Genomic DNA, 24,792 nt, shown 5'->3' with positions numbered 1-24,792 from the left:
TTGAGGACATAAGGGATATTTCTAACATATTTTTATGAGCGGGGACTATTGATAGGCTGAGATCATCAGCTGCCACTCTCAGCCTATCAGGAGCTCAGTCAGAGGCTTCTGCTCTAAAGCTTTGGACCATCACTGGAAGAAGAGGGACATAGCCAAGGGGCATTATTTCTCAACGTTTCTGCTAAATTAATTGTGAATGGTTTAACCCCTCAAGGTGGCACTGAGGACATACTGGCACCTTAACAACGCCTTTGAAGTGAAGTTGTTATGGTGCATTGAGTATTCCTTTAAATATATACATATCCAATGGATATTGTGGTCAACTGTTATGGGGTGTTGTGTGGACCATAGTTGAGTTAGCCTGAGATGTGATCATACTGTCTGTGGCCCCGACTGGGTACCTCCACCAAACACACTTCCTAGCTATCAGCACTTCAGCCCCTAGCCGCCGCAGCTTTGCTGGGGTCTTGCTGTTACTTCCCACCCTGGCACGGGGTCCTGGAACCAACTTCCAGTAATCAAAGCTCTCCTGCAGAGAGTGTAGCTGTTATAGCAACCCCCAAGACTTGAGACTTAATGCTGGGAGTAGATCTGTTTAATTATTTTTATTATTTTATTATTTATATAGTGCCAGCAAATTCCATTTAATGCAGGCAAGCACTCACAATTTATGCACACAGTAAACTCCTCCTCTGTGCCTGAGAGATATTTGAGTCAGCAACTGTACAAACTCAAATATCCCCAGGTACAGAAAAATACAACAATTTTACCACACCCCAAAAGTACCCCCAAAATACATGGAACCCCATCAAGAGTCACATCCTGGATAGCCCTGATCTGAATACCTAACATATCCATAAAGCACCCAGACTGGTTCGGTGGTTTATATTTTCCATCGAGGTAAACTTTTGACCGACCGCAAACGTGGCTTCTGCCAAAAATAGTTCCATAAGAAAAGTGGCAGCAGTCGGTCACTTTCGGGAGTCCAAAACCAAATGAAATACTGAACGAATCCTCTGGCTCCTAGGTAGAAATTGTTCGCCTAGTTCATGCGAACAATCCTACCGAACGGCGCTCTCCTGACATGAGTAGAAATGAAGCAGGCATTTGTCAAAGTACAGCGGTGTTTGCAAGTTAGAGTGTCCGATTTTAGTTCCATGCACTCGACGACCAAACACCGCTGCCCGCATTTGTGCAACAAGATGGCCGCCAACTCAGTTCCCACGTGTTCGTGCATACGAACAATGGCCACCCAGCCGAACACTTAGGATACATAGTGTGAAAATGATGATGGAGGTGTCAGGAGAGGTTAATAGGAGTTAACAAGCCCAGAGGTGGTACACAATTCGTGCGTTTGTTCGGTTCTCAAATTAAAAGGGAAACCACACGAACCAAGTGTTTGAAAGGTCGGATACATGGCCCATAGTCCTTGGGCAGGAGACTAGGCAGCAGGCTCCTCCAGGAGCTTGTGGCAGAGACATCTTTGCCACACTGTCATTAATCTGTAGTTATGTACATAGCTGTATATTTTATTGTCAGTAGGAGTGAGAAAAGGTTGTCTGGCACACTTACATACAAGGCATTGTAGTGATATAGCCATAGCATTACTTTAGGGTCATTTGTGGTGTCTTAGTGCCCAGCTGATATGCTATACAGGGTTATCATTTTAGTTAAAGCTTCTATGTATAGTTTGAGAAATTGATAAAGGGTAAATATGGTCAGAGACTTTGCCTGACATCAACCTCACTTCTTCTGTTGCATCACTGGTTGATATAGACTGTTAACTTGTCTTTATGATCATAAGATCAATTATGCTAGTGCTGAGCTACATGAGATGTTTATGAATATCCTTGAATGCTATTGTGATGGTTGCCGCATGTCTTCTGTGAACCATAATACTCCAATGTAATGCTGACAGTGTGTAGGTACAAGTGTGGGTCTGTTTGATTCAGATGTTAAACAGTACAAGTAGTGGTGAGGATCCTTACAGTACAGTGCATGTTCCCTCAATGTTTGGCAAAACACTGTCAACCATTTTTACCTTGTGGGTTTGGTTGGTCAGGAATCCCCTCTTGTACTAGATCCCTGAGACCTGTGCATCCATGGTGATGTAAAAAGTTTGACAGACTATTTAAATAGAGATGTAAGTGTTTTTTTTCCCCATAATTAACCGCATGCCACTTATTAGTATAATATATATATATATATATATATATATAAATTCAACCTCTTTTTTTAATTTTGGAACATGAGACTTGATAATTTGTGTATTTTAAGCCTAAATAAATTCCCAGGAATATTTTATATAAAAACACATTTTGCGCAATATAATTCTGACTTGGTACATAATATTCTGCTCACACTCGCAAACATTCATCAAGAGGGCACCATCAGTAAAATGATGTTGAATGATATGATTTGATTGCTTCTACATGACTGATATTACAAGTAAAACAGAGTCAAATTAAACAAAAGCTCAATTACACAATATTTGCCCCAACAGGATTAACTTTAAGGTGACCTTAGGCAGTAGCCATAGTCCAGGGGTAAGACAGGCGCCGTGGACCCATTCAAAATGTCTGTGCGAAGAATGAAAGAGAGACGTAAACTATTAACCTGCCCATGTGCATCTGGTGTCTGAATTCTTCTCTGTCTAGTCTGTACAGCTAGGCTTCTTTAACTGAGTCATAGCCTTGGTGTGATAAATATCCTAACATTTATGCCATATAGCTGTTTATTTTATTCATCATATGCCAGCTAACTATATGATACATTGATAGATACATGATTCCTGCTTGACTACAAGTCAATTAATTGTTTTCTACCAATACTATCTTTTGCATTACCTGAAAAGGCAGGCAACTTTGCAATCATAGCAAAAACCATTGGACCAATGGAGGTCCAACAAGTCTTTCTTGCCATGGCGCTCTAGATCTGGGAGGTCTATACCTCTAGAGGGTAAAAGAAACTAGGAAGAAAAATATCTGGTGCTTCTCATAGATAGTATTTAATGGGTACAGAAGTAAAGGTCTCATATTATTTATAAAAAAGCATGTCTACCTTACCCATATTACAGAGTGAATGTTATGTTGAGCAAAATGTCCTTAGGTAGAACATGATGGAAGTACACAAAATAAGTCAATAATGAAAACAAGTTTGGATCTCACTAAATTCAAAAGAAATGTAATTACAACTGAGATTCTATGGCTGTGTCCCATCCAAACAATATTGTTATTGTTTTACAAATAGTATAATTTTGCACCATTTCCAGTAATTATTATAATAACCATTGTGTGCATATAAATAAGATGGAAATGCAAAGAAATAAAAGTATTTAAACATATTCTCTTTCATCATTAATTTAACACCGATTGACAGTCACAGAACTGCCCCAATATGTTCTTTACACAATTTTTTTTTAAAAAAGTTGTTTGTAACTTGCATAAGCATTTATGTGAGAGTTTACATGCTTATCGGGATGGAGAAATAGGAAATAACCCTACCACTGCTCTGCCCTGCATTGTTAAATGTAAGCATGATGGAAGGGGGTTCAGACTATGTATAGTGGGTATTTATCAAGGCTAACCAGGTGTTATTTTGGGTGTAAACTGCTAAGTATTGTGATACATTTCATGGGTTTCCATGGTGATTGCTCCTAATTTAGCTATTTGTCCCACTTTTTTTGCCTTGATAACCCCCCTCCCGTGTGTTTAGGCGTAAGAGAGGGGGGTAAAATGGATTAAAGAGAGAAATGAAAAAATTGGTGGTTATTATTATTATTTTATTATTTATATAGCGCCAGCAAATTCCATAGCGCTGTAATAAGGGTATATAGTCAAATCGAGATCTTTCTAGGGAGTTTCAATAAACAATAATTATATCAATCCACATACTTTATGCAGAGATACACACATAATCTGTGAGAATTCCTTATGCGTCTGTTCACAGAGCCCTATATTTGTGGTATTAGAAGAGGAGGCAATATCTCTGCATCCAGATCCCCATTTATTTTCCAAAATGCAGGAGGGGGTTGGGGACTGATTATCTCATTATTTCATTGCTTGTTTCTCTGATGGAGAGCTGGAAGCTCATAAGTAGGAGCTTCTGTTAGCACTCCTGACCTTCAGTTGATTGCTCTCAGCTAGTGAGCAAGGCCTTGCACTGCTGGGCCTAGCTCACACAAAATGCTTTCTGTTCCCTGTCCAAGGTAGTGGAGACAGGGACCAGTTTCTGGAAGACCCCAGTAAGACATCAAACCGTTTCAAAAAGGGGAGTTGTAAGGGTGTGCTGTGGTGATTCGAGTGCATGGGGTGTTCCTTTAATCAGCCTGCCATATTTCACTGTTTAGTAAAGCTTTAAAATAGTAGGTGAATTTTTAAATGAAAACCTAAAATACATTAAACTTTACACTGGTTAATATTCACCTTTTAAACATACTTTGAAATATGCTGAGGATGCGTACGGTAAGTTCAGGCCTCCCACACTCAGGGTCAACCATATTGAACATGAGCTTCCCCACAGTTCACATCCAGTGAGCCTGGTTTCCACAGTTACCATTGTGGTAAATCATGCTCTACATTTTAGTTCAGAACTAAATATGAATATTAATACTAGCACAGTGTTTTGAGCTCTGAGATGCAGTGGTAGGCTTTATGCCAATGAAAATGTGAGCGATCTTTTGAAATGGAGACATGATGACGATAATGGCTTCACCACATGTCTGGCATCTGCCGGAGGTGGTGGTGATCATGGACTGAGTAGGCTTTTTGTTTTACTTCTGACATTGATTAGGATTTAATGGGGAATAGGAACAAGTCTGTTGTTTCTTCTCAACATTTTACAGGACAGTTTTTAACTTTTTTAGAATAGTTGCATGATGTACTGACACAAGGCAATCTGGTGGATTTTTCATCCATTACCATTTCAATGAAATTCAACTGCTATTTTCACAATATTTTTTCAGAATTATGTAAGGGATACATTATATTAAAGGTAATATGTGTGCCCTCAAAAACTTGAAAACTTAGAATTATATGTCTAAAAAAAATATGTGCAACTATTAGCTCTGTAGCAATTTGATTTCGTCAAAACCAAATGAGGCAGATTAAATCAAGTCCCTTTTTAGGTGTTTGTAGCCCTAGCATAGACGGCAGTCAGTGTCCAAGACCATGCAACTAGGTTTCTGGCAGGAATTATATTAAACAAAAATAAGGCAGTAGTTACATTGAACACTTTTCTTCCTGGCTATTCCACTTTCTCTCCTCTAGCACTTCTTCCCTCATTCTTGGGGATTTTAACATCCCAATCAACAACCTCAACTGACCTGATGCCTCCCATCTTCTCTCTGTAACCTCCTCCTTCGGGCTCACACAGTGGTCTACTTCATCAACTCATACAGCAGAAAACACTTGTGACCTCATCTCCACCAATCTCTCCACCACTTCTAATCTCTCCATTGTTCAATTTTCTTTGTCTGAGCACCATCTGCTGACCTATGACATCGGCACACCCCTTATCCAAATTACACCATGCTCACCACATCTGTCTTGACCTACTGTGATTCTCCACCAACCTCCAAAGTCTCCTTTTACCCATCTCAAGTCTCACTTGCCCTAACTCTGCAACCTCACTCTAGAACTCCACTCTCTTCTCTCAACTAGACATCATGGCACCTCCTACATTTAAACGCAGTAAGCGCTCCCAATTAAAACCCTGGCACACCAAGCTGACCCGATACCTCCAAAAAAGTCTCACTCTGCACCTGACTTCCTCCACTATAAATTTATGCTGTGCTCCTATAGCTGGCGCTATATAAATAATATAATAATAATAATAATAAAGCTGACCATAGGAGACAAAACATATTTCCCTTCCACAGAAGTATCCAGTTTAATTAATTTCTAATTGTTCAAGTTAAAAGAGTAGTTTGCAGTTTTTCTTTGTATGGTTTGTATGGTTTGTATGGCCCATGGCGACTCCTTTGCTTCATGGACAGCACCGCATTTCTGGTTTATATTTTAGGTACTTATAGGCAAAGAATCCTTAGACATAAGTCCCTCCCTCTTCGTCCCTCTGCAAACAAACAAAAAACAGTAATAAGTAGATCATGTAGCAAACCGAAAAGTATGTGCAAAATATCTCAAATTAAAAAATGCATATTTTTATTCTGGTTAGGGTAGGAAAAATGTAGTACCCCTAAATATTTACAATTGGGTGGGCACCAGGGTACTCCTGTACTGGTTTATGGTCATTTAATGAATTGTGAAATTGCCATTTTTCTAATCAACAATTTTGTCCTAAGTTGTACAATTTAGGTTTAATGCACTCCTTGAATATCAATTACTGTTAGCTAAACAAACATTCTGCATATCCATTCCACTCCCACCCTGGCCTGTATATCACCTTTACTATCTTAACAATTACTCAATAACTTCCAGATAAGGTATTGCTAGCCGCATAGAAAGCAGCATTGAGCAAAACTACATGACATTATACATACGATAGGATTTTTCGAAGCACATGACTACTCTTTGACACTTAGGGCTGTAATCCACTAGATAATAGAAATATTGCTTACCATAAATTTCCCTTTTCCTAGCATTGTAGGCAGTACTTACAGTCAAATATGTAGAAATAAACAAATAAAGAGGCACTAACCAATGTGTTATAAAATTTATTTTTTTTAAAGTTCAAAAGTATGTACAAAATGCACCTATAAAGTGCAACAGACCAATAATTGTACACTAATACAAACTAATATATCTATTTATTTTTTTCTTACTTTTTATTTTTATTACTTACAGTCACCTCTTTCCAAGACTGGCAGAACACTATCAGTGAAAGCTTTTACAACTGAAATGTATACTTTGGAGAGAGTTCAGAGAAGGGCTACAAACCTGGTCATGGATTGCAGGATAAAACTACCAGGAAAGGTTAAAGGATCTTAACATGTATAGCTTGGAGGAAAGACGAGACTGTGGGGATATGATAGAAACATTTAAATACATAAAGGGAATCAACACAGTAAAGGAGGAGACTATGTTTAACCCTTTAAGGACACAACTTCTGGAATAAAAGGGAATAATGATAGAATATTTCCGTCATGTGTCCTTAAGGGGTTAAAAGAAGAAAAACTACCACAACAAGAGGACATAGTCTTAAAGGACAGAGGGTCAAGAACACAAACCTGTATTCCTGACTCTATAGTGTTAAAAACACCATCTAGGGGGCAGAGTTGGGACACTAAAGGAGAAAGTTGCATGTGGCTGGAGCTCCTTGGGGAATACTGCTTAATAAGCCAAATCTGGAACAGTTTAATTTACTTTGCCTTTAAATGTCCCTTTAAATGTCCCTTTAAATGTCAGCTGCCAAAGCGCTGATCATTTTTGTAGTTTACCTAAATTATTTGCCATTTGGCTTATCCCTCTTGGAACATCAACCATGTTATATATCTTAGTATCTTGAGCAAAAGGACATACCTTACCATCAAGACCTTCTGCAATATCACTAATAAAAATATTAAAGACAATGGGTCCAAGTACAGATCCCTGAGGTACCCCACTGGTGACAAGCCCATGCTTCGAATATACTCCATTGACTACAACCATCTGTTGCCTGTCACTCAGCCACTGCCTTAGCCGTTCAACAATATTGGAATCCAAACTTAAAGATTGCAGTTTATTGATAAGCCTTCTATGTGCAACAGTGTCAAAAGCCTTACTGAAATCTAGGTAAGCAATGTCTACTGCACCACCCTGATCTATTATTTTAGTTACCCTCAAAAAAATCAATAAGATTAGTTTGGCATGATCTCCCTGAAGTAAACCCATGTTGTCTTTGATCTTGAAATCCATGTGTTTTTAGATGTTCAACAATCCTATCCTTTAACATGGTTTCCATCACTTTCCCCACTACTGAAGTAAGGCTTACTGGCCTATAGTTGCCCGACTCCTCCCTACTACCTTTCTTGTGAATGGGCACAACATTCGCTATCTTCCAATCTTCTGGGACTACTCCTGTTAACAATGATTGCTTAAATAAATCTGTTAATGGTTTTTCTAGTACACCCCTAAGCTCTTTTAATAACTTAGTAATAACTTAGTAGCCATTATGTCTCTCTTACAATCATGGACAACCAGGTTGAACATGAGCTTGCCCACAGTTCACACCAAGCAGGCATTGTTTCCACACTTATCATGTATTTTATTTTCCATTGTGAGAAATCATGCTCTGCATTTTAGTTCAGAACTAACTATGAATATTAATACTAGCACAGTGTGTTGAGCTCTGAGATGCAGTGGTAGGTTTTATGCCAATGAAAATGTGAGCAAGCTTTTGAAATGGAGACATGATGACGATAATGGCTTCACCACATGTCTGGCATCTGCCGGAGGTGGTGGTGATCATGGACTGAGTAGGTTTTCTGTTTTACTCTGGACATTGATTAGGATTTAATGGGAATAGGAACAAGTCTGGTTTTTATTTATTCTCCACATATTACAGCACAGTTTTGAGCTTATTTAGAATAGTTGCACAATGTACTGACACAAGGCAATCTGGTGGTTTCTTCATCCATTACCATTTCAATGAGGTTCATCTTTACAATGCTTTCCCCTCAGAATTATGTAAAGGATACTTTATAGTAAAGGTAATACTGTATGTGTGCCCTCAAACACTTGACAATGTAGACCTATGTAATTCTAATGGATTATCATGGTTATTCACATAATTCTGAATGGCTCTGTACTGTACTGAATGGGGGGGAAATCCAGCTGCATATGATGACATTTGGACTGCAAAATCCAAACAGGCCTGAATTAGGTCAGGATTTCAACCATACTGAACACTGCCAGATATGTATGCCTCAAATCTGGTCCTGCTGGCAGCCAGTGGACAAATAGTTAATAGCCCTTGATGCTGCAAGGGTTAACCACGTGGTAGGTGGCCAGTGCTTGTTCTAAAAGAAAGTCTATTGGGGGTCAATATAACCCCCATAATACTAAATGGAGGTTTTTAACTAAACATTTAAAACTAAAGCTGGCCATTACTGCCCAGTTGCTAGAAAGGTCCCATCCCATGGGATGAGGCATCTAAAATAGCAGGGGGAAACATAGTTCTCCCTGTGCCCCCTTTCGGTAGGTATAAGTTAGAGGGCATGAAATAAAAATACAATGGGTATGGACGGATTACTGTCCTCACCATTGTCTATATGTATGGAAGCAGGTGAGGGCTATTAAATAAATAAAAAAAATAGTGGATACATACTAATGTCCCCCCCCCCCTGCCCCCACCCATGGTAATTTGGTAGAGTCTATGTATTAAATTCAGGGGATTTAGTGTCCCTCCTAGCACCCAACCCTTTGGAGTGAGCTACTGCAGCAAAATCACTTATTCAAGAAATGGGACTAGCACAGGAACCCCACCCTCCCACAGTGGGGCAATTAATGCAATTATAAAATTAATGCAATTATAAAGTGAAGCGGTATAGGGTCTCCCCATGGCCAGAGGTTGGGGCTATTAAATAAAATGAAGCAGAGCAAAGGAGATTTAAAAACAATAACCCAGGGGGATCTGTTGTCTCCCCCAGCCCCCACGCATTGGTTGCTTGTGGGTAGGGGTTCTAAATATCCAAACTCTAATTATAGTGAGGGGGCAAATAACTTAATTCCTATGTAAATATGTATATATATATACACACATATATATATATATATATATAAATTCAGGGCCGGCTTAAGGGGTGTGTGAGCTGTGTGTCTGCACAGGGCACCATGGCAACAGGGACACCGTGGGGCCAACACAGCTTGCACGTTATACTGACAGACAGGGTATTTTAGGGATTGCTAGGTGCGAGAAGACTCCTCTCATCTCAGAGATGCAGGCCCAGCTGAGCGCTCCCTGCAGTGTTTTGCCTTCTGATAGAACCTGAGACAGAGGGAAAGAAACCTGGTATATTGAGTTTCCTGGTGCAAAAATAGTAGGTGAATAATGTGTGTGTGTGTTTTATATATATATATATATATATTGTGTTTTTGTGTATGTTTTGTTAGTGTGCATGTAAGGAATATATTAGCTGTGTGTTGATGTTACGTTACAGTGTGTGTTGGAGATATATAATGAGATAGGGGATGCCGTGTCTGTGTGAGTGCTTTTGGATCCAGTTTGTGTGTGCTGGGGATGTAGTTTGTATGTGTGATAGAGATGCAGTGTGTTTGTGCTTGAGTGCAATTTGTCTATTTGTATGCTGGAGATGAAGTGTGTGTGATTTCAGGGGATGAAGTGTGTCTGTGCTTGTGTTGGGGATGTAGTGTGTGTCTGTGTGTGTGTGCTGGGGATTTAGTGTGTGTGTGTGTGTGTGTGTGTGTTGTGTGTGCAGGGGATGCAGTGTGTGTGTGTGTGTGTGCTGGGGATGAAATGAGTGTGTGCGCTGGGTATGCAGTGTGTGTGTGTGTGTGTGTGTGTTGGGGTGTAATGTATCTGTGTATGTGCAGGGGATGAAGTGTGTCTGTGTGTGTGCTCGGGATGCAGTGGGTGACTGTGCACCTGGGATGCAGTGTGTGTGTGTTTGGGATGCAGTGTGTGTGTGTGTGTGTGTGTGTGTATGCTGGGGATACATGATATGTGACTGTGTGTATGCTGGGGATTGGCTTCCAATGAGCAGCACATTGTGTGTGTACTGTAGCCAATCAATGCACTTTTACTTGCTGTATCCGCTACACAGTGGTGTGGCTTCTAGCTGGAGTGACTCCCAGCAGCCTTGCTTTTTTTTTCTTCTTGTTTTTATTGATAATTTTCTTTACAATAAATGTAAATACATATCTCCAGTTCAATTGTAAGAAGAACCCCACATCCCTTTATCTCCTGTCATATATTCTTGATTTAACTTTATCATATTTATTGATATTAATCCTACCATCTCTTATCCTTTTTAAATCAAAACCCATCTTGTACTCAAGCTTGTCCTTCATATCTACTGATAAACATAAATTCATTTATACATACACCCATGCATGTATAAATGCATACAAATATCAACATATACGTGCACCTGTTCATATATACTTTTACTTTTCCCTTCCTTCCCTTTCTCTCATCTCTTCCCACTCCTTCCTCTTTCCTGCCCTTCCTTTCCTTTATACTTTATATATTTTTTTCACCTCTGGCCAAATAGGCCACAATTTAGTATGAGTATGTTCTTTACCAAGACGGTAAGCTATTAATTCAAACTGAAAAGTGTTGTCTACTCTTTCGAAGACTTCTTTCAAAGAGGGGGGGGGGGGCATGTTTTTTTTTCCATTGAGACGCAATACTAATTTTTGCAGCCACTAAAAGATTAAGAATCACAACCCTATGTGGCAGATCAGCTAGAGAAGGGATTAAATGAAGTAAGTAGCTTTCTGGCTGAAAAGGAATTTTTTTCCTTTTTTTCAATTTTATTTATTACTTTACTAATAGTTTTCCAAAATGGTTTTAGCCTAGAACACTCCCCCAAAAATATGTTGTAAGGACCCAATTTCACCTAAACATCTCAAACATACCGGTGATATCTGAACATGCATACGTACCAATCTGATAGGTATTTTACAAAAAGCGTCCCACTCAGATAAGCTATGGGGTGCTGTTTTTTTTTATCTTAATAGTCTGTAACCATTGGGAAATAGGGAAGGCTTTACCCAACTCTTCTTTCCATTTTGTAATATGGTTTGGTTTAGCCTCATTCCCCAATTCTGAAAACGCATTAGAACATAAAGATAATAGTTTACTCTTTTTTGTTTTCTCCTTACAGTGATGGCCAGAGGAAGTTATATCAGAGATATTATTTGCGTATAAGGCTCTAGAAATAATAATATTTTTAAGCCCAAGATGCATGAATAATTCTTTAGGTGATAAGTGGAATTGTTCATGCAGATCTTAAAAAGACTTAATTCCTTTTTCATCACATGTCAGACATATTTTATCTGCTCCTTTCCCAACCCATGATTCCACTGAAAGATCCGCAGTTATAGAAGGAGATTTGTAAAGGGGCTAATGATAAGAGTAGGAGCCCATTTTTTCCAACATTGAAGCATATATCTAGAGCTAGAAAGTATTAAAGTTTTACTAGAAGCTGGTATCATAGTTGTCCACAAAAAAATGATCTGCCGTATGTGGTTTTATACATGCATTTTCCAAAATAAGCCATGTTGGTAGTTTAGAACTTAAAATAGCTGTTAATCCCTGCGTAAGTATTGATGCTTTATAATATGTTTGTATACATGGTATACCTAACCCTCCTAAAGCATTTCCTTGCTGAGTGATGAGCTATCTGTGGAGATCTCTTTTTCCAAATATAGGTATTAATAATAAACTGAAATTTGCTTACTATACTATTAGGTAATGCTATGGGTATTGTGCGAAAAAGATATAGCATATGTGGTATAATCAACATCTTTATTGAATTCACGCGGCCTAATAATAGTACCTCCCTATCCTTCCATTTCTCCATTTGTTGTTATAATTTATACTTAAGTTTCTTATGGTTTTCCTGAATTAGGAGGCTATTGGTTTGAGCCAGATTAATACCTAAGTACTTAAGAGATGTTTTATGCCAGTCAAATGTATATCTCTCCTTTAAAAGTTGTACTTCATGATTTGATAATCCAATAGGTGAAACTTGTGTTTCTTTACCATTATTTTAATAATGTGAGACTCGATCATATCTTTCAAGGAGTGTGATCAAAGAAGGGTTAGCCCTCACTGGCTGAGTTAGAAATAGTAGCACATCATTCGCAAACAGGGCTGATTTTTGTTCTCACTAAAGGTTCTAAACCTAAAATAAAAATTATTGGTGAAAGAGGGCAACCTTGGCGGGTACCGTGTTTTATATTAAATGATTGGATAAAAAGTCCATATGAAATACCTTTGCAGAAGGGTTTGAGTAAAGTGCTAAAATACTATTCATAAACTCTATGGGTATCCCCATCTTGCTCAAAGTCAGTCATATACATCCAATGTAAGCGATCAAACGCTTTTTCAGCCTCTAATGTCATAATTGTACCTTGCTGTTTACCCTTATATGCCCATTTAATGAGATAAATAAAATATCTGGTATAATCACCTACTTGCCTATTTGGCACAAACCCAGCCTGTTCTGTTGAGACAAGATCATCTACGGTAATTAAGACTTAATGCTCGTAGCCAATAATTTGACATATAGTTTTATATCAGCATTTTAAAGCGCTATAGGCCTTAAGTTTGCGCCCTCAATGGGTAGTTTCCCTGATTCCGGCAACGTCAATTTTAATAATTAGAAAACCCATCTGGGCCTGGTGCTTTTTGTTTTAGAAGGGCTAAGATTGCCTTACGCACTTCATCTTCTGTAAAATAATTTTTTAAGACCTTTTTTGCTCCAAATTTATTTCTGACAAAGGAACTTCATCTAAAAAACTGTTAATTTCCTCTGGTGTGGGCTGATATGTTTCTACATCCCCGGTTAAAATACACAGTTTACTATAGTACCCTTCTCCCCCCTTTCCTTTCTCCTTTTTTAAATTATTTTTTTTATATAATTAACACTTATAAGTTGGTATATATTTTATTTTTTTTACCAATTATTTGGTTTTCACATTTGGTCTATTGTTATCCTGTTTTATATATTATGTTTAGGTTTACCGACTGTTTGCCATTCTGAGCAGAGCTTCCTTGGATTTCCCACCACAGAAGTATTGTCCTGTATTTAATTTCCTTTCTGCAACGATATTTGCATTACTCCCCATTCTTCCATTTTTTTCCTTCCATCTTCTGGGGTGAAAAATAAATGTAAAGTTCCATTTTTTGTAATATTCCCAAATTCTCGTCTTAAAGCCATAGTCGTGGCGGCTAAATCCGCAAACAAAAATTTATTCTCATAGGGAGCTGGTGATGTTGACATCTTTCTGACAGTTGTTGACAGTTTACTTATGACTCTTTAGTTTTATAATAGTGAAAGTGGGTAATTTTATCACCAGATGTATCTGTGGGAACACGAAATGGCCGATCTATAGCCCACGCTTCCATCTCTGGCACTATCGTTGAACACAATGTTTGCACATATTCTGAAAGATCACTTTGTGCAACAGCCCTGGGTACCCCCCGAATTCTTAGATTGTTGCGCCGTGAAGGATCCTCAAGGTCTGCCACTTTTTTTTTCAGAACAAATTGATCAGCCTCAGATTTTGCAACTTATCCACAACAACATTGTGTGTTGTAAGCATTTCCTCTGACTCCTTTTCAAGCTAATCGGTTCTATTTCCCAATTCTGCCAGATCCACATGCAGAGAACCAATAATCTGCTTAAAATATGCTTGTATCGTTATACGAAGCTCCTGTAGCATCCTACCGAAGCTCCATTCCGTGACCAGGCTGTCAGCATTTTCCCCAGCAGCAGTGATTAAGTTGAGCAGGTTAGGTGGTTTGGGAGAGACCGCATTTGTGGCAGGTAACACTGTGTCAGTGCTCATTTGCAACCTTTGTGCCTCCCCTTGTACCTCTGAGCTTGGGGATTCTGGTGTGAGTGTTCTCCAGCCTCGTCGCCATCTTGCTGGGGCTTAAGCTGATCTTTCCTCCCCTGTCGGATTGAATCTGTAATTTTTGCCTGCTTCGAGGGAGCCATCCTCCATACAGCAGTCCCGGGGCAGACCTGTACAGATCTGTTCAACAGACCGGTGTTCGACCAGTGTACGAGGGAGAGTGTTTACCGGCACACACTCACCAAAGAGAAACCTCTGTTTTTTGCTTTACACTCAGAGCTGTGTGGACCAAGGCAAGTATCACAGGGTATCACCAAGGATCTTTTGCCACTTGACCGATTTGCTCTGCTTCGCTCTATTTTATAGCAGCTTATATCAGCATTCACTGTAGCTTTTTTGGGGGCTTGGGCAGTGTAGGGTGAAGAGCCCTGCTACATGCGACTGCTTTCACCAGAAGGCAGACATGCCCTGGAGTGGCCTTGCTTTTTTCATCCCCACTGCTGCTGGTTCAATCTTGACTTCTTTCTTGCCGCACATTACTGTAAGTCCCAGGACGCGCGGCCAGTAATTTCAGGGCGCTAGAACTTCAGTGGAGATGTGAGCATAGCCCAGAGTTCCCACCCAGAACAGAATCACCCTAGAGAAGCACCAGATTTCTTGAGTTTTGGGCGGCTGGCTAAGCCCACCCCAGTGGATGGGCTGATTGGGGAAAATTAGTGAGTGCTTTCCCCCTGCCTCATCAGGAGCAATGGGCTGGTCAGCAATGTACACACATACAAACTGACATTCCACACAAGTACTCACCTACATTTATACTCTTACACACACAATTGTGTAAGACATATTACTCTGAAATCACACACACTGAAACTACAAACGTACTGGTACTATACACTAGCAAGGAAGATGGAGTGGCTAGAGAGGCCAGGTGACCACTGTGAAAAAATTTCGCACAGGGTGCCTAAAGATCTAAGACCAGCCCCGTATATACTTATCATCAGATGTCTTCTATCTTCTTAAACCTTCTTGTCTTCAGTCCCAAAAAAGGGCAAATAAAACCATTAAGTCTGGACGCAACTATTAACCAACAAAAAAACAAACAAAAACTGTCAGAAAAAAAAGACAAAAAATATAGGGCTCCTTGCATACTGGCTTTCTTCACAGGTACAGCCCTTATAAGGACTTTTGCATGCTATGCAAACTCAATCAAAGCACTCTGATTGGTTAGCTTGTGAATGAGAGCACTGAAAGTCACTAGTCTCTTTTATGACAGAAGCATGACCTAGCGTGAGGACGTCCAGCGACGCTATAGCACAGAAAATCTGTGCTATAATCTCGGAAGTGCCCTCTAGTGGCTGTCTAGTAGACAGCCACTATAGGAGGAGTTAACCCTGCAAGGTAATCATTGCAGTTTATAAAAACTGCAATAATTACAGTTGCAGGGTTAAGAGTAGTGGGAGTTGGCACCCAGACCACTCCAATGGGCAGAAGTGGTCTGGGTGCCTGGAGTGTCCCTTTAATTGTGATCTTTCAGCTCATTAGTTTGGTTGCTATCATTATGTGCTATATGATAAAATAGCGCTCTAATTTTGTGATATCCTTATGTGAGCTTGCCACTAAGATACCAAATAAGGAAACTATCTACTAAAGAGCTTCATAATTTAGGGCTCTTAAATATGGCATCCCACATAATGGTACCAGTTTAGAGAGATATTTATTTAATCGGCTAAATTGTGCATTTTTAGAATTTCATCTGACTCGAATGTCGTCAATTGAGCTGTTCATTTCTGATGAAATTTGGCTAATATTTTTGGAATGTAATTTCATTTGGATAAATATTACGACCTATGGCTGTATTTTGCAGCCATTTATCAGATAAGTCACTAAATTGGGGGGTCTCTTCAGTGGGATTGTAATATTTAAGGGTACCACATTAGGGAGCTGTTTAGTAGATAGCTCCATTATTTTATATTTATTTGGATCAACCCAAAATGTCCGTTGTGCCCAAGTTCCCAGGAGATAGAGCAGATAAAGATGACCTAAGGATACAAGAATACAATACAAAGTTGACCTAATACAAATGTACAGTTTAGTTATTTCTAATTGTTCAAAAAGTATTTGGTGGTTTTTCTTTGCTTGCTTTGTATTGCCCATTTGGCAACTCTTTTCTTTATGGGCAGAGCCAAATTTATATTTTAGGCACTTATAGATATAGAATTTGAAGGCACTCGTAAGTTCCTCCAAAAATTTAGTTCAGTTTAATTTTTGGTCATTAATGAGTTATTTTATCCCAATGCCCATGAGCACTAGAGAGCAGCCGTCAATGTATTTTTTTTCTTTTTGGGCAAAGCAAATATGTTCTGCTTGCTTCAAACAGTGAGAGAAGAAAGGCGGTGAGTTCATGGCTGGTGAATGAATCATTCTGTAGAATTTGTCACAGTTCTTATAAGGCAAACTAATCTGTTTTCAACCAAAACATATATTTTATTTTTTGTTTCTTCCTTCTCTTTTATTTCTCTTGTGTACTGGGAGTCCTTATTTTTTATAATCTTATAACTCTTAAAGAGACACTATTGTCACTAGAACAACTACAGCTTAATGTAGTTGTTCTGGTGTTTACAGCCTGTCCCTGCAAGGTTTTTTGTTTCCCTGTAAGCACTGCCTTTTCAGAGAAAATACAGTGTTTACATTACTGCCTAGGGCATGGGTAGGCAACCATCGGCACTTCAGATGTTGTGGACTACATATCCCTTGATGCTTTGCCATGGCTTTAAGAGCATAATGGGAGGTGTAGTCCACAATATCTGAGGTGCTGAACTTTCCCCATAGACATACACTGAGTCAATGCATCTCTTTCAGGAGATGCTTATTGGCACAGAGCCAATCAGGAAAGCATTGGATTGGCTGAGATCATAAAAAAATATGATCTCAGCCAAGAGGGCGGAGCAGAGCTGGAAAAAGGTGAGTAAATAAAAATGTTAACTGGAGGTAAGGCAGAGCCGTGGACCTAAACAGCTATTTTGGCCTATAGTGTCAGAAATACACATTTGTATACCTGATACTATAGTGTTCCTTCAATGTTTAATGTTTTGCTAAACCATATAGTGATGCCAGTAAGCTCTATTTGGACAAATGTCTCATAACGTTTTTTTTATAAATAGAAGTATTGGCTCACCTCGTGCGACTTCGCAACATAGATTCAACACTAGGGTTCAAAGATTAGGAATGAGACGGCTCAGATATTCTAAGACTGTACACCGCTCCTGACCAGGAGGAGTCTACTGGAAAACTGTAATTCCTATCTTGTCGGAAAACGTATATATAGTTGTACGCTATTTCATTTTTATTTTAGCTCAAACCTCAGGGCGGGATGTCAGGTGTGGCGTGTTTTTGACCTGGGTCACAGACACATTGCACAGATTCAATGTACGGACACCTCATGTTATACTATATCCGGCATTACCTTCATTGCTTATACCTGTGCAATTACTGTTCAAAGTACGTTACGTTGTGTCTGTTTAAAGCTAATGGAAGTTTTATTTATGCTGTATCTTTCATCCTGTCTTGAAATAAATAAAGAATAAAAAAAAAAAAAAAAAAAAGAAGTATTGGCAAGTTCTGGAGGTAAAATAAACCTGAATAGTGACAAGTGTACTTTAAGTGTATAAAACAACATAAATATTCAGTTTCTGCTAGCTGTGATGAATGACACTTTGTAAATATACATTTATAAGAAATTGCCCGAATGACTTTACTTTATCAAATCATGGGAACGTTATACTGAAAATAATATTGCATGTTTTGGATATACATCCTTAAATGGACATACAGTACATCACTTTGAGACAACTCTCTCATTCAAACGCTTTAGCTTTGAATAAGAGAGTTGCCTTCTTCCGAAGGCTGAAAAAGCAGGTATGTATTTACTTTTTTGTATTTAGCCGTTTCTCTTTCCTTGCGCTTTTTATGCCCACATTAGGAGGGACATTGGTCTAATGCAGGAATAGTGCAGTGCCTTTGCATGATCCCTAATACAAGCGATTGCCCTGATTGCGCATAACGCACATGCATAGACGACAGTCCCTGCCGACAGCAAGGGCTGAATGTGAATGAGTGATATCATCCAGTAGCAGGAACAGCAGGGGACCCAGCCACAATGCTACAGACCAGGAAACCCCACGTAGATCAAACATCCAGCCTTAGACTCTATCAGAGACCAAGATTACTGTAAATCAGCAAAAATATTCAGCACTTAAACTGCCAAAGTGTTTTCATTACTGTTTGTTCTCTGCCCTGTTTTAACACCCTTCCCCCTTACACACACAACGAGCTACGTCACCTAGAATACCATTAATATTAGTGGTGGAACACCAGGGGTCGCCGAGGTCATGAGTGTGACCGGCTCTCTGTGTTCCTCCCGTCATATGGGACCCATGATCTGTCTGGCTGACCACCTAGGGCACCCCACACATGCGGGCAGCTATGCACTAAGACAAAGTAGGAAGACAGGTGCCTACTCTGATGAAATATAGTGTGTGAGGGAGGGAAATGGAGGTGGTGGCGAAGGAGCTGTAATCTGTAATCTTCATGCTTTACCAGCACTGTTCCCTTGCGTTTTCTGCGGTGATGGCAGGAAGATCAATATGACATCACTCCAGCCCTGGCTTCACTAAAGGGCGCATGAGGGAGCTGGGCAGAAAGAGCACAAAAATTACAGCAGCTCCACACTGGAGCTCCACTCCAGGTCTCTAAAGGTACTGAGGATGGGTGGGCTTAAAGGACCACTATAGGCACCCAGACCACTTCAGCTTAATGAAGTGGTTTGGGTGTCTAGTCCATCGAGGTTTAACCCTTTTTGCTGTAAACATAGCAGTTTCAGAGAAACTGCTATGTTTACTTTAGGGTTAATCCAGCCTCTAGTGGCTGTCTCATTGACAGCCGCTAGAGGCACTTCCGCGCTTCTCACTGTGATTTTCACAGTGAGAAGATGCCAGCCTCCATAGGAAAGCATTGAGAATGCTTTCCTATGGACTGGCTGAATGCATACGCGGCTCTTGCGGGAGGGAGGAGAGTCCCAGCGCCGAGGGAGCCCGGCTCTGGAAAAAAGGTAAGGGATTAACCCATTCCTCCCCCTTCAGCGCCATGGGAGGGGGACCCTGAGAAGGACCAAACTTCTGTAATAAAAGAGAATCATGACATGTCACACATGTCATGTGTCCATAAGGGGTTAAACTAACACACAAAAAAAATAATTTGGGAGTGTTTGAGAGAATGTGTATATTTGAGTATCTCAGAATCAGTGAAAGTGTGTGTCTGTCAGTGTATATCCTTGTCAGTGAGTTTGTGTGTGTCTGCCAGTGTGTGTAAAACAGTGAGGGTATGTCTATCAGTGAGTGTTTGTCAGTGTATGTGTATCTGTGAGTGTCTGTATGTCAGTGAGTCTCTGTCAGTAAAAGTGTGTGTTGGGTAAACAGTGTGTGTCAATGACTGTATTGTCTGTCAGTGAGTATATATCAGTGTATGTGTATCAGTGAGAACGTGTTTCTGTCAGTGAAAGTGTGTGTTAGTTAAATAGTGTGTGTGTGTGTGTGTATGTGTATGTGTCAGTAAGAGTGTGTGTGTGTGCGTGTGTGTGTGTGTGGGTTCTTAACCCCTTAAGGACCAAACTTCTGGAATAAAAGGGAATCATGACATGTCACACATGTCATGTGTCCTTAAGGGGATGAAAATGTTTAATTAAAAATAGTTTCATTCAACTAGTCTGTATGTGTTTATATACATATATAGGTGCATATACAGTATATACAAACAAGTATGTATTATCAATAAATGTATATTATTGTAAAGTGTATATAAAATAAGTGTATATTAAAGGGACACTATAGTCACCAGAACAACTACAGCTTATTGAATTTGTTCTTCAATGTGTATAATCATTACCTTCAGGCTAACTTCAGGATAACTTCACTGGCCACTCCTCAGATAGCTGTTAGAGATTCTTCCTGGGTCATGGCTGCCTAAAATGCATCCAAACATTCAGTGTCTCCACCCTCTGAATGCAGACACTGAACTTTCCTCATTGATTCAAAATAAAGTGTGTGTTGGATAAACAGTGTGTGTGAGTGTGTGTCAATGACTGTATTGTCTGTCAATGAGTATATATCAGTGTATGTGTATCAGTGAGAACGTGTTTCTGTCAGTGATAGTGTGTGTTAGTTAAATAGTGTGTGTGTGTGTATGTGTCAGTAAGAGTGTGTATGTGTGTTCTTAAAAGGATGAAAATGTTTAATTAAAAATAGTTTCATTTAACTCATGGGATTTGTTGTAATGTGCATATACGTGTGTATGTGTTTATATACATATGTAGGTGCATATATACAGTATATACACACATGCATGTTTTATCAATAAATGTGTATTATTGTAAAGTGTATATAAAATAAGTGTATATTAAATGTGTATTATTGTAAAGTGTATATAAAATAAGTGTATATTAAAGGGACACTATAGTCACCAGAACAACTACAGCTTATTGAATTTGTTCTGGTGTGTAGAATTACTACCTTCAGGCTTTTTGCTGTAAACACTGTCTTTCCAGAGAAAATGCAGTGTTTACATTACAGCCTAGTGATAACTTCACTGGCCACTCCTTAGATAGCTGTTAGAGACATAAACATAGAATACCTAGACGCTACATTGCGCGCTGAGCGGCGAGGAATGCGGGCGCCATCTTGGACCAGTCGCCGCTCTACTGAAGCTATTAAAGAACCCTTGGAAAGTCCATCTCACAAAAGGTAAGTGAAGGACTTTGTGCACTTATAGTCCTTAATACCCTTACCCCTAGTCCTTAATACCCCTACCCCTAGTCATTAATACCCCTACAGTGTTAATACCCCTTCCCCAGCCTACCCCAGCACACATAGTCCTTAATACCCTACCCCTACACACACAGTGTTAATTCACATAGTGTGCTGGGGTAGGGGTATTAACACTGTGTGTGCTGGGGTAGGCTGGGATAGGGGTATTAACACTGTAGGGGTAGGGGTGTTAAGGATTAAGGGTAGGGGTATTAATGACTAGGGGTATTAAGGATTAGGGGCAGGGGTATAAAGGATTAGGGGTAGGGGTATTAACACTGTAGGGGTAGGGGTATCAAGGACTAGGGTTATAGGTATTAAGAACTATAAGTGCCCCAAGCCCTTGACTTACCTTTTGTGAGATGGACTTTCCAAGGGTTCTTCAATAGCTTCAGTAGAACGGTGACCGGTCCAAGATGGCGCTCGCATTACTTGACGCTCAGCACGCAATGCCATAGACGTGCGGCGTCTAGGTATTCTATGTCTATGGTTAGAGATCCTTCCTGGGTTATGGCTGCCTAAAATGCATCCAAACATTCAGTGTCTCCACCCTCTGCAGGCAGACACTGAATTCCTCATTGATTCAATTCATCTCTATGAGGAGATTGTGCTGGCTCTGCCCCAGATCTGCCTCTTTGCCAGTCTCAGCCAATCCTATGGGGAAGCATTGTGATTGGATCAGGCTACCACTTCTGCTGATGTCAGCAGGCAGGTCTAAAGGAAACAGGGACAACGCCAGCAGCTTCAGGCTTGAATACAAGTAAGATTTCACTATATTTAGGGAAGCATGAGGGGAACAGGGGGGCTAGATGGTGGTTTTAACCCTGTAGTGCTCCATTAAAGAGCAAAAATATGATCCATCCCCTAACTGTTAATGAAATCTTCAACATTAGAACTGTGTGCCAATGGCACACACGGTGTAATGCCATAAATTGACTGGCAGATCGTACACTTGCTCCCTGTCACTGTTTTCCTTCCCCAGCAGTAGCGTGTTGGGGAGTATGGGATGCACTGATGCCAGTGTGCTGATGCCAGTCAATATATCACTGTCATCCTAACACACACCACACACGCCTCAACATACACACAACACACACATCAAGATCACAAGCAGCCCCCCACATACACAGCACATTGAAAGCAGCTCACCCACATGCTTACACTCCCGGACATACAGTAGAGATACACATGTTCACGGACACATAGATGCACAGACAAAGATATGCATTTTAGATATAGTCACGGATACACATACAGATTTACACTTACAGATGCACAAGGACACTCACTGCCTCTCAGGAACATACACAGATACACAATGCAAGAAATGCACATACATGTACCAATACAATACTCTTTTTTCTGTATCAGTTTGCCATTATTGTTTCCGTGACTCTTACATCATTTGCTCTTTTGTTTGCAAAGGTCACAAAAGTGCACAGTTTCTCACACATGGCTAGTGGTAGTTCGCATGAAACTGAGATGGGTTGATAGGTGGATGGGGAGTGGCAGGAGGGGAGGATGTAGAAACTCTCCTAAGACACGTGCCCGAGAATCCAACCTGACAAAGTTTACAGTAAGTTTACAAAGCGTGATTACATGCTTTTCAAACATTTCTTGCTTTATTTTAGTTTTTATATTTGTGCTTGCTAGTTAAAAAAAAAATGTCAAGTGATGTATTTCCCTTTAAAAGGCAATTGTATTTTTGCTGCAATAATGGAAAGTGAAATAGACATGACCATATACAGGTGTGGAACAATAAATTGACTCCTTTAGATTAAGTATATTTAAAATATATTTTTCTCCCTTTAACAGAATCGGACAGTCTTGACTTTGGAAAAAAGATAAGTGTCCCCAGGGACATCATGCTAGAGGAATTGTCACTCTTCAACAATCGGGGTGCCAGGCTCTTTAAAATGCGACAGAGGAGATCTGACAAGTATACATATGAAAATTTTCCATATGAAATGAAACCACAGACCATAGTAAGTATTTGTCATCTTTTATATGTATAAGCAGAGTGTAGAGTAATGCTATCTATTTAGCTTAGAGACATTCAACTATATCATTACTAGGCCTCTGGCAAGGTTATTCACTGAAGTGAGAATTCAAGTTGAACTTAAAAGTAAATTTGGGGGGGCGTGGCTGACCACGGAGGAAGATGGCCGCTTGAGTCCTTAGCTCTGCACCTCGAGTTTGGTGAATTTGCAAAATAGCGAGTCCCCTGCGGAGAAATAAGTGCTATAATTAAGATGTCGCAATCTAAATCAAGACGACAACAAGAAAAACCTGAAAGATCAGCTTTCTTCTCGCAGAAAAAGGCGATCTGCAAGATGGCGCCGAACAATCTGATGGCGGCAGCCCGAGATCGGAGGCAGAATCGCCGCGAGGTGGAGGGCCACTTTCTATTACCACCCTGAAACAAGCCTTGGAGGAACACTCTCAAAGGCTGATTACAATCTGGCAATCAAGTGTTGCAGAATTGAAACGCGACATACAAGACATCGGCTCCCGTACAACACACGTGGAAGCTAAAATGGAGGATTTGATTGATGCACACAATGCATCCACGGAACAAATAAAATCCCTTACCTCTCAACTACAACAGTGCGAGACAAAGATCATGGACCTAGAGGACAGGTCCAGGAGGAGTAACATCAGACTGAGAGGCATACCAGAGACCGTCCTCCAAGCAGACCTCCCCAGCTATGTACAGGGATTCTTTAAAGCTCTGGTCCCCGAAGTACACGCGGATATGCTGCTACTAGACCGCCTGCACAGAGTCCCGAAACCCCAGCAAATAGCGGCTTCATTACCCCGCGATGTGTTGTTGAAAGCCCACTACTTCCACGTGAAAGACCTACTGATGAGGAGAAGCAGAACAGCCAAAGACCTACCTGCCGACTATTCCAGCATCAAGATGTTCTCCGATCTTTCAGCGGCCACCCGGCGCCAAAGAAAATCATTTCAGTGGATAACTGAGACCCTCCGAGCCAACCATGTCCTATACCGTTGGGGCTTTCCGGTCCGCCTCATAGTCTCCAGGAATGGAACAACCGACATCATCCATACAGCGGACGAAGGCCTGAACCTGCTCCGCAAGTGGAACATGCCTGTGGTGGGAAACACCCAAACGCCTAAGCCACCGCGTCGGGTGGATAAAGATTGGAATACCGCTAACTGACTCGCAGCAAGTATTCCCGCTTTGGCGGTACATGACTGATAAATAACCTGTGTTTCACTTAAGTACTTTGCCCATGATATTTTACCCAAACACATCCGTGCGATGGATGCACCACACAGTACAGTACAGTATTGTTATATCACACATACACCCGGGTCCTTGACTGTTAATGGACCCACGTTGATAGGTCACAACTTATATGCCCCATACACAATCGATAGATAGCCCAACTACCCAGCACTCGATAACTAGGGTGAAGCGGTAG

The 24,792-nt window shown here is 40.3% G+C and overlaps 1 protein-coding gene across 1 annotated transcript in view; it reads left to right on the top strand.

Annotated features, from left to right (window-relative positions):
* Positions 1-24,792, top strand: part of MYOZ2 (myozenin 2) — a 79,846-nt gene that overhangs the window by 17,992 nt on the left and 37,062 nt on the right. Inside the window, exon 3 of the mRNA XM_063458252.1 lies at positions 23,159-23,328. Within this exon, the coding sequence (XP_063314322.1) occupies positions 23,159-23,328 (170 nt within the window). The remainder of the gene's footprint in view (positions 1-23,158; positions 23,329-24,792) is intronic.

This window comes from Pelobates fuscus, chromosome 6 (genome assembly GCF_036172605.1).
Source record: "Pelobates fuscus isolate aPelFus1 chromosome 6, aPelFus1.pri, whole genome shotgun sequence".
In the NCBI taxonomy this organism is placed as follows: domain Eukaryota; kingdom Metazoa; phylum Chordata; class Amphibia; order Anura; family Pelobatidae; genus Pelobates; species Pelobates fuscus.
The sequence above is the reverse complement of the archived record's forward strand: the minus strand, read 5'-3'. Positions and strand labels throughout refer to the sequence as shown.